The sequence below is a fragment of the Polistes fuscatus genome, unplaced genomic scaffold (assembly GCF_010416935.1).
Source record: "Polistes fuscatus isolate 324 unplaced genomic scaffold, CU_Pfus_HIC Scaffold8, whole genome shotgun sequence".
Classification (NCBI taxonomy): domain Eukaryota; kingdom Metazoa; phylum Arthropoda; class Insecta; order Hymenoptera; family Vespidae; genus Polistes; species Polistes fuscatus.
Window position 1 is genome coordinate 5933844 of NW_025113162.1, and position 9930 is coordinate 5943773.

The 9930-nt window shown below is 32.8% G+C and overlaps 4 protein-coding genes across 4 annotated transcripts; all 4 read right to left on the reverse strand.

Annotated features, from left to right (window-relative positions):
• Positions 1 to 34: 34 nt before the first annotated feature.
• LOC122524981 (odorant receptor 13a-like) lies at positions 35 to 1862 on the reverse strand. The gene is made up of 6 exons (XM_043647510.1): positions 1577 to 1862; positions 947 to 1397; positions 776 to 875; positions 411 to 533; positions 193 to 348; positions 35 to 100 (listed from the first exon to the last, which is right to left on the reverse strand). Exons 1-6 carry the CDS (start codon positions 1860 to 1862, stop codon positions 35 to 37), a joined length of 1182 nt encoding a protein of 393 aa, XP_043503445.1.
• Positions 1863 to 2842: 980 nt separating this feature from the next.
• On the reverse strand, positions 2843 to 4657 carry LOC122524982 (odorant receptor 13a-like). The gene is made up of 7 exons (XM_043647512.1): positions 4573 to 4657; positions 4174 to 4446; positions 3599 to 4082; positions 3418 to 3517; positions 3213 to 3335; positions 2986 to 3141; positions 2843 to 2913 (listed from the first exon to the last, which is right to left on the reverse strand). The coding sequence occupies exons 1-7, from the start codon at positions 4655 to 4657 to the stop codon at positions 2851 to 2853; spliced, it is 1284 nt and encodes a 427-aa protein (XP_043503447.1). The 3' UTR covers positions 2843 to 2850.
• A 610-nt stretch (positions 4658 to 5267) lies between these two features.
• LOC122524712 (odorant receptor 13a-like) lies at positions 5268 to 6938 on the reverse strand. Its single transcript, XM_043647117.1, has 6 exons — positions 6668 to 6938; positions 6091 to 6571; positions 5835 to 5934; positions 5632 to 5754; positions 5408 to 5563; positions 5268 to 5342 (listed from the first exon to the last, which is right to left on the reverse strand). Exons 1-6 carry the CDS (start codon positions 6936 to 6938, stop codon positions 5274 to 5276), a joined length of 1200 nt encoding a protein of 399 aa, XP_043503052.1. The 3' UTR covers positions 5268 to 5273.
• A 779-nt stretch (positions 6939 to 7717) lies between these two features.
• LOC122524983 (odorant receptor 13a-like) lies at positions 7718 to 9506 on the reverse strand. The gene is made up of 7 exons (XM_043647513.1): positions 9491 to 9506; positions 9099 to 9371; positions 8496 to 8985; positions 8311 to 8410; positions 8088 to 8210; positions 7871 to 8026; positions 7718 to 7780 (listed from the first exon to the last, which is right to left on the reverse strand). The coding sequence occupies exons 1-7, from the start codon at positions 9504 to 9506 to the stop codon at positions 7718 to 7720; spliced, it is 1221 nt and encodes a 406-aa protein (XP_043503448.1).
• Positions 9507 to 9930: the final 424 nt, after the last annotated feature.

Sequence of the window (9930 nt, forward strand, 5' to 3'; positions counted from 1 at the left end):
ATTTTATATAACAATTTGTAGCGTTGATTGTTGTTCACGTTGAAGTTTTGATTTTGATTGCATAAAGAACCGATATGTAACCCATCGATGTCTTCAAAATCTAAAATTGAATCGTTAATATAATCATTCCTAACATTTTTATTCTCAAGATATTTGAGTTTTAATATTTTTTTTTCGAATATTTATACTTACACTACTATATAATTCTAATGTGAAGATACAAAATTTACCAGCTGAAAGATATAATGGTGATCTTGCTCGATACATGATCATTAAAAGTGACTTCGATTCCTTTGGTGTTAAATTGTACCATTCACAATCGTAAACAGCTTGCAGGATATCCGTGCTCTGAAATGTTATTATTTTCAAACATTATATATCTTATACTTTTCTTTTTTATATTAACTTGCCTCCGAAAGTAGTCTTTCGCCAACGTAACAATAAAGATAAAGCTGAATTAGAACGTAACATATGTAGAGCATTAGAAATGATACTTCCAAAATAAATAGTTCATCTGGTCCTTCGATGTACGACTGTAATTAATAAACAAGTACTCTATTTATTTATATTTATTTGATCAATATATTTTTAAATGAATTATTTATATATTCGGAACAGAGTTACGTTATACAGGGTATATTTGATAAAATAGATATTTTATTACGATACTGACAGTTTTTGTATAATATTGATATTAAAAATACTCAAATACTAAAATAATTATTAAAAATATGAACTCAATAAATATCATTCATATCAAATCTGATCATCTTACCAAAAGTGCTTGGAAACATTGGAAACACAATTGCACGGTGCATCCCAATATCTGAATCAATAGCATTATGTGGAATCGATTCTCGATCGTATCAACGAACCTAACAACATTTTCATTTAATTTAACATAAATTCCATTTCTTTTCTTTTATTTTTTTTTTTATCATCATACCTGTTAAGATAATCATGTTTCTCGACGATGTTGGTTAGTTTAGTTTTGAACTCGTCACCGTTCTTAGATCGTAGATTTATCAATTCTCGTTTCAAATTCGAAAGTTGTCCACAAATATGTAGAACTAACATTGCGATGAAGGTGTCTACAGCTGTGTAAGATGTTGCAGCGTAGAATGCTGCTATCAATTGTGCTATAAATGTTAACTCGTAATTAGGACTGATTCGTGTATCGTAAGGAAAATATGCTCGAAATAAAAGATTTCGACCGGTATGAAGTATAGTGACGTAGCGTAGTATAGTGTAAACAATGACGACACTTAGACACATGAGTGTACTTCTGATCGATATTTTTCTCGAAATTGTTACGGTGTTCCTTATCGTTTTTGATTCCTCTTCGGTTGTTGCAGCTTTTTGATCTTCTTCCATTAACGACAGAAGATATTTGAGAGCTTGCATGGAGAAGGAATTTTTTGTTCTATAATCAATCCAATTTTTCTATCATATTTCTTCACACACACACACATACACACAGTTTTCTTTTTTTCATGTTTTCTTTTTTTCTTTTTTAATTAATGTAATTTATTTTAATTTTATATATATATATTAAAAAAATGTATTATTTATTTACATTGTCCATTCAACCAGAAAAAGATAGTTTTAAGTAGTGCTATCGTGACGGATATGTTACCCATCGATAAATTTTCTACGACGAGGTTAAAATTGGTCCAAATAAAGAATAGATTAATCGTTTGAGGTAGACAGATGAAACAGAACATCAAGCATACTGCCGTCAAAACTTTGTAGCTTGAAATTTGATCGAGACTTCTTTCGTTTGGCCAAATCCCTATGAAATCCATGGTGTAACGGTTCCATCCACAAGCGTAATCAATTTCTGACACTTTTTGTATCTTCATTGTAATTTCATTTAAACTAGATCGATTTATTAAGATTGTGATTCTTAGAATTGTTTTTATTTTTTTATTTTTTAAGCACGAGTTAGTTCATGCGTCCGAGACACGTCTAGGACTGATCTTGAATTCATTTCTTTCGTATTTCGCGAGCTATGTCTTCTAGCATATGTGTTCTTGGCGCATGCTCTATGAAAATAAACAGTAACCATAGGAAATAATTTGCGTTTCAAAATCGAATCGATCTCGATTACGATTCCTTGGGAAAATTTCATTTTTTCGTGAATTCAAAATTTCAATATTTTGTCCATCATCTATGACGAAATTTTGACAAGAGCTTTTTGTTATACATTTACGTACAAATGAGATGAAAATAATAAGAGTGAGGGGGAGGGTGCATTAAAACCAGTCCCTCTATCGTTAGAAAACCTAAACCATCGACACCAGTTGACTCTGGTGGTTAGAACAAGTTTTCTTTAGCTATGTTACTTTATCGACGTTTGTTTTTAAAACGATGGAAATTTGTTCATATTGTTTTCTTTAAGAATTATGTAATTATAATACTTTCGCATAGTACGATTAGTTGTTAAATGACAATGAAGAAAGTCAGATCGTTATTCCTTTATTTATAGGAATATATTATAACATAACGTCTCAAAATATTTATACGTATATAGTTTAATTAAATATTTATAACTGTATAAATAATATATAAAATTATTAAATAGAATTTATCCGAATGGTTTGTACACAAATTGTAAAAATAAATTTCAGGGACTTAAACGAATAAAAATGATCATGCCAAATTGCAAAGTTCTTTTTCCAAACGAACACGCAAAATTGTAGCTGCTTTAGGGGTCCTTGAAAATTATTTCAAACATTCGTTAAGACTATTCAGGTAAATTCTGTACTGTGCGATCACGTAATATTTACGCGGATAAAAATGAAATTCGTATCGTTTATTTCTATTCTATTTATTATCAATCGTTTCAAATTATTTCTTGTTATCTGATATTGTTACCAACACTGAAAGATATCCTATTGAGGTTTTCAAAATCTGCAAATGGAAAAGAAAATATTTTTAAAAGATATAACAATGCGTCTAGGTAAATGAATTTTTGTCACTCACGTTGCTAAACATTTCCATCGAGAATGTACCGAATTTTCCGGCTGTTAAACAAAGTGGAATCGAAGATCGATGCATTACGAAAAGAATATTTCGTGCATCCTTAGGGAGCAAGTTACACCATTGCGATTCGTATGCTGACATGCCTATTCCAGAACTCTGTTCAACACATATCACATAATGCATAGTTCCTACATAATTTAAATATATACAAAAAATATTTTGTTAACCTGAACGATAAGCATATCTCCAACGTAACAATACAAATACAGTTGTACCAAAGTAACAACTACAAATAATACAACAAAAAACAATTGTTCTACAGGAAATTCATCTCCATCTTGTTTCATTATCTACGAAAGAAAAAAAAGGAAATAAACAAGCCCATATTAATTAGTTAAAAAAATATAAATCGTGTTTGTGCAATTGACTTACGCGAAATAATTGAAATGTCTGAAAGCACACTTGAATGATACAAGCCAGTATTTGAATGAGCATCAACAAGTTAAACGAGTTCTCGATCGATTTGGCATACCTTGGATGATAATAATAATTATCATAATCGTATAATGAATCATTGATAAAAAAAATAAACACATTCGACGGATAGACCAACCAATTGAGATGTTCGTGTCTCTTAACGATCCACTTCAATTCCTGCGTAAAATGACTGGCCATTTCGGTAATTTGGCCGTTCGGTAAATTTTCAAGAGCATGCCTTAGATTTGTAATTTGGGCACAGACATGAAGGACCAGCATTGTAATGAACGTGTCTACGCCTATGTATGACACGGTAGCGCTGTAGGCTGCTACGATTTGTCCGAAACACGAAATACAAAAGGCCGGTGTTTCACTAATGTCGTATGGGAAATAAGCTGGATAGACGACCGTATGTTGCGGTTCGAATTGATCTCTCTGCATTCGGGCAATCATTAAGGTTCGAGGTATAATATAAATCGATGTCATGAAGTGTGCTAACGTCGTACACCATATCGATATGATTCTTGCCTTTTTAGCGTTATCCAACATGACTGATCTCTCGCTTTCACTTTTCGGTCTTTTCCAATCTTCGACAAATGAATTTAGAAGTGGTCTCAATGCTGGAAACAATTTATTATTTCTTTTCATTTATTTTCCATCACTCGTGTTGTAATATAAAACACTGTTACGTATCATCGAAACCTCACTTACATTCCAAATGATATCGCGCGAACAACAATTTAATGCAAGACATGGTAATCGGTACGTTCGCAGTCGCTAAAATTTCTGTCATCAGTTCAATGTTACCCCAAATCATCAGAAGATACGCCGATTGTGGTAATGTTATAAATCCGAACATAAAAAATGAATGGACAATGAACCAATATTTCGATAAGGTGGGATCACTTTCGGTGTATTTTGAGTCAGGCCAAATTCCAAGTATTTGTAAGCTGAATCGGTTCCAGCCAATTGCGTAATTCAAATCTGTGAAACGAATAATAACTCGCGTTTGGGTAAACGAAAAGTTACAAATATTTAAAGATTTTCTTTTTCCTTTTTCCTTTTCTTTTTTATTGGAGGGAAATTGAAAAATTACACCGAAAATTGTACCTTCTTCGAATCCTGTTGGCATCGTATGACGATTGTAATACGCGACGAAACAACGACTGCGCGTTTCTAGTTCGTCATACGACATAGATGTCCTTCCCTTTTTCTTTTTCCAACACGCATGCTCGTCAAACTAAAATGAAGTATCCGTCACTGGGTATTTAATAATTAATCTACTTGGAATCTCGTAGTACGATTTTATCTTCCCTTATATACCGAACGCATTTAAATAAGCAACCTCGTTGAAGTTTCCATATCCAACCTTCCCCATTTTCAACGCTTTGTAATCCCTTGTACATTATTACGCGTAATAACATATATTCAGTATTTCCCGATATTAACAAAGGGGAATAAAACGGATAAGTGAATTGAAGTCCAGATGTGCTGCGAAATAACACAGGAAGCGTCTACGAAAATTGTTCATAATTGAAAAGGTATTTCATTTTGTTTTAACGATCAACATTCTATTGCAAGATCGTTGAGTTTTAATTTTCTTTTGTCCTGCATAATTGTTATTTTTATTATTTTAATTAATTTTTATTAGCGATACGTTTACGTCTAACAACTCGTTGATAATTTGGTAGGGCAAAGTTATGAAAAAAAAAAAAAAAGAAAAAATTACATACAGAGTACAAGTAACATAGGAATGGATATTTAATATTTTACAAATTATTTGTCCATCGTAAATCATATAATGTGAATAATTATTCTTCAATTAGACGATCTTTCATAGCGAGTAATACCGATAAATATCCGGCAGATGTTTTCATGATCTGAAATCAAAATAAATTAGTAATAATATTTGCAAATATAAGAGAATAGTTTTTGAGATACTCACAGCACCGAACAACTCTAAAGAAAATGGACTAAATTTTCCAGCCGTGATTTGAAAGGCTATTCTTGCTCGACAAATTACTATCATCAGACACATTGCCTTTTTAGGTGGCAAGTCATACCATTCGCAATCGTAAGCGGAGAAAGCTATTCCAGTGCTCTTAAAGGCACAAGTTGATAAATTCTTAGCTGGGCACGAGTAAGAGGCCAACTTTGTTATTGACTTACCTCGACTAGAAGTGTTTCACCAACGTAGCAATAAATGTATAAATGCAACATCGTGTATATTACGTGAATGACAAAAAATATCAGCCCGACTATTGGCAATTCCTGTTCCTGTGATCCCATCGACTAGGAAAACAAACAAAATTGAAATGTTTAATCTTTTCTTTTTGTTTTTTTATACAAAAAATATATTTCACTTCATATACCGTTATCATACGATATCCAGTCAGACAAAACATTGCTGTGGAAATTAAAGTTTGTCCGAGTAGGGTAAGATTGAAACAATCCTCGACTATTATGGCGAATCTTGAAACGAAAAAGAAATTTCGATTGATAAAGGCAAGATTAAATTGATATTTTAGACAAAATTAAATTGGAATTTACAAAGTTCTGATCAAAAATATTTGCAAATGGAAATGAGAAAAAATGTATTTAAAGAGAAAAAGAATAAACAATACTAACTTATATAATTGTTCGTGCCTGTTGACAATGAATCCAAGTCTACTTTGAAATAACGTGATGTCACGTTTTGCTACGTCAGACAATTCTTTTAAATTCAATCGCAAAACCGACAATTGTCCGCACAAATGTAAGACAAAAACAGCGAGAAATGTATCGAAGCAAGAATAACAGATCGCCGTTAGAACTGTTCCCATAAATTGTCCCATCCAAGTGATCTCGAAATAAGGACTTTTCTTGGTGTCGTATGGAAATGTTGCAGGATGCAAAAGTCCTCCTAGATCTACTTCGGATGCACTAGCCATGTTTGCATACATTTGAAGCGATATAAAGGCTGTCAACATTAGATATGTCAAAGTTGAACAGAAAAGTGATATTCGTCTACTCAATTTAGCATTTTTCAACATCGTCAAACGTTCTGGATCAGGTATCATTTTACTATTTGTCCAATCGTGAAGTATTTCTACGAGTAATGATCTCAAAGCTTCATTCAAGAAAAAAGGCAAAAAAATAAAAAAATAAAATTCAACAAATACAAATAATATAAATGATATGAAATAAAATGAATGATGATATTTACCTTTACCGTGATATCGCAAAACTATTTGTTTTATCACAGCGAATACGATTGGTATGTTGATAGATAAATTTTCGATAGCTTCGTCCAAACTTGTTGAATTTAAAATCAGATCTGCCGTTTGTGGTGCACATATGAACAAAAATGTCACAGTTGTACTCGTCCAAAAGATAATGGCTGATATTAATCGCCATGTAAACGTCGTTTTCGTAGGTTCTGGCCAAACTCCTAATACCGACAAGTTAAAACGATTCCATCCAATAGCGTAATCCATATTTGTTCGGCATACGAAACTTGAATAAAAGTAAATTGTCAAATTTTTTCGATAGATTAAGACACGAGAGAGAGAGTCTGAACGAACTATAAGTAAATTTGTTTTCTCGAAAAGGGTTGAATATCACGCATGCTCCATCAAAATATAAAAGAAAAACAACGCTACGGTGATAGTTTTAATGAATAGGGTCAAACTTTAGAACGCGAAACCCGTTATTTGTGAGAAGAATCGCTAATGCATATTATTATCGATTATATTTTTTTTCTTTCTAGTAGACACTGGAATACAATTTTGAGGAATATAAATCTCGCGAAAAGTTTGAGTCGGTCGAGTAAAAAAAAAAAGAAAAAACTATAGGGCTTAAATACCAAATGAGAAAGGTTTCGTGGATTGGTAGTGTTTTAATTTTTTTTCATTTTTCGCTTACGTACAATTTAGTAGACTAACATTTCTCCCTCCGTATTATTACATTATATAATTTTAAAAACCCGAAGAAGAGGATACTTTTTCTCGTGGGAACGGGTGCAGGTTCTTGTGAATTTGTTAACGAAACGAAATAATACTCGGTCATCGTTCTCGTGGTCATATTCAATCGAACGTTGGTGCGTGACGAATTCAGACTCAGCAAATGGCAAGAGGAAGTTGCGGTATTCTTTTTATTACACGAATATTTGAATTATATCATATCCATTTAACCAATCTTAATTCGTAATTTTCAAAATATTGGAATGATTATTATTTTATCGGCCCGTTAGAATGGCGTTTTCATTTTTACAAAATTAATTTCTGTGTTCCGATACTGTCAGTAAAACCGATAGATATCCCATCGAAGTTCTTACGATCTACGAAAATAAAATAGAAAATATTAGAAATAATTTAGATAATTAGAATTAGAATCGAATTAATAATTTATTTCTCTTGATTGTTTTTACCTCGCTAAACGTTTTCATGGAGAACGTGCTAAATTTTCCAGCGGTCAAACGAAGTGGGATAGCTGATCGGTGCATCACGAAAAGAAGATTCCTTGCTTCCTTCGGAGACAAGTTGCACCATTTAGATTCGTATACCGATTCGCTCATACCGGAGCTCTGATTAATCACACAAGTAGGTTAAATATCGTACTGACATTTAAATGTTATTTTCCTTTACCTGAACAATAAGCATTTCACCCACGTAACAATAAATGTATAGATGTATTAAAGTAACGGCAACAAATAATACTAAGAAACTTAATTGAACTGTAGGAAACTCGCCATTATTTTGTCCTAATATCTAAAAAAAAAAAAAAAATAAACAAAATGAAGGTATAACATTGAAATGAAATGCCCAACTATTTTTTCTTTTTTTTTTCCTTTTCAGATCTCTAACTTACTGCCTTGACTTGATAACTTTGAAAACACACTTGCATGGTGCAAGTAAGGATTTGTACGAGCATCAAAGTGTTGAATGAATTTTCGATCGTTTGTGCGAACCTTTAAAATACATCGATGATCATCAAACTCGAGAATGCATAAGTGAAATATAATTTCAATGAAAAATGTGACATGATAAACCAACCAATTGAGATGTTCGTGTCTTTTAACGATTAACGTCAATTTTTTCATGAAATTATCGGTCTCCTTATCTTTCAAGGTTCTTCCATCAGCCAAAGATCGAAGGGTTAACCTTAGATTGGAAATTTGTGCGCAAACGTGAAGAACTAACATTGAGATGAAACTATCGACGCCTGTATAAGAAACTGTAGCACTGTAAGCAGCTAATATTTGTCCAAGACACGTTAAATAGAACACCGAAGTCCTCCTAACATCGTAAGGAAAATAAGCGGGACAAATGAGAGTTCGATCCGGTTCCATTTGATCCCTTTGCATTTGCAAAATCATAGTGATTCGAAGAAGTATGTATATCGTTGTCATAATCTGTATCATCACTGTACACAACATCGATATAGTTCTCGCCTTTCTAGCATTGCTCAGCATAATTGATCTTTCCTCATGACTTTTTGATCTATTCCAATCGTCAAAGAAAGCACTTAGAAGTGGATTTAGTGCTAGGAAAAATAAGCGAATAGATTATTATCATCATCAAATGTATATTAAATAAATGATGATCACATGATGATTCGATAAACGTTGTGTTCACCGCGTTTCACTGAATTCTTACTTTTCGAGTGATAATTAATGATGAAGAGTTTGACGCAAGCTATAGTGACAGGAACGTTTGCAGTTGCTAAATCCTCCGTCATTAAATCGAGATCACCCCAGATTATTATCAAATACGCTGATTGCGGTAAGATTATAAATCCCAGCATGAAAAATGCGTGAACGATCCAACGATATTTAGTAAAGCCCAAGTTTTTTTCCAATCCATCCGAATCCGGCCATACACCGAGGAATTGAAGATTTAATCGGTTCCAGCCGATTGCGTAATTCAAATCTGTTGAGGAATGGTTGAAAACACGCGTTGAAGTACGATTAAAAATGTGTGCTTCGTTTTAAGATGTCTTGTTCTTTTTTTTTTTTTTTTTTTTTTTTTAATCACAATCAATCTCGTACCTTTGGTAAATTCCATATCACTATACGAACACTTGAAACGAACGTGTAACGCGACGATACAATAACTGCGCATACAATGACTATAATTTTATTTTTCTTCTTCTGTATAGAGTACGCATGCTCATCATTCTCGTCGAAGTAAAATGAACAACAACAACCACCACCACCACCAACACCGTTACCATCTACTTAAAAATGTATACAGCCAGGACCGTACCGTTTAACTTTATCCTCCCCTTCTAAATGCATTTTTACTTATGTTAGCTACCTCGAAGGAAATAATATATCGATCGTTATCTTTTTTTCACATTCTACCATATTCCCCGAGGTGTTCAAACATATCTCGGGTAACGTGACTTTATATAAGGTATTTCTCAGTTGTTCGGTGTTAATTACATTAATTTATACATTTTCACTACCCGCTCGACAACGTTCCAGTA

Excerpts from the sequence above, each read along its gene's own strand:
- LOC122524981 (XM_043647510.1), bottom strand. The coding sequence starts at position 1,862 with ATGAAGATACAAAAAGTGTCAGAAATTGATTACGCTTGTGGATGGAAC. Across the intron at positions 1,398-1,576 it reads TTTCTGGTTGAATGGACAAT|CTCTCAAATATCTTCTGTCG; the intron begins GTAAATAAATAA and ends TCTCCATGCAAG. Across the intron at positions 349-410 it reads GCGAAAGACTACTTTCGGAG|AGCACGGATATCCTGCAAGC; the intron begins GCAAGTTAATAT and ends ATAACATTTCAG.
- LOC122524982 (XM_043647512.1), bottom strand. The coding sequence starts at position 4,657 with ATGTCGTATGACGAACTAGAAACGCGCAGTCGTTGTTTCGTCGCGTAT. Across the intron at positions 3,336-3,417 it reads AGACATTTCAATTATTTCGC|ATAATGAAACAAGATGGAGA; the intron begins GTAAGTCAATTG and ends TTTCTTTCGTAG. Across the intron at positions 3,142-3,212 it reads GAGATATGCTTATCGTTCAG|AGTTCTGGAATAGGCATGTC; the intron begins GTTAACAAAATA and ends TGTGTTGAACAG.
- LOC122524712 (XM_043647117.1), bottom strand. The coding sequence starts at position 6,938 with ATGGATTACGCTATTGGATGGAATCGTTTTAACTTGTCGGTATTAGGA. Across the intron at positions 5,755-5,834 it reads CTGGATATCGTATGATAACG|TCGATGGGATCACAGGAACA; the intron begins GTATATGAAGTG and ends TTGTTTTCCTAG. Across the intron at positions 5,564-5,631 it reads GTGAAACACTTCTAGTCGAG|AGCACTGGAATAGCTTTCTC; the intron begins GTAAGTCAATAA and ends TGTGCCTTTAAG.
- LOC122524983 (XM_043647513.1), bottom strand. Across the intron at positions 8,986-9,098 it reads CATTAATTATCACTCGAAAA|CACTAAATCCACTTCTAAGT; the intron begins GTAAGAATTCAG and ends TATTTTTCCTAG. Across the intron at positions 8,211-8,310 it reads AAAGTTATCAAGTCAAGGCA|ATATTAGGACAAAATAATGG; the intron begins GTAAGTTAGAGA and ends TTTTTTTTTTAG.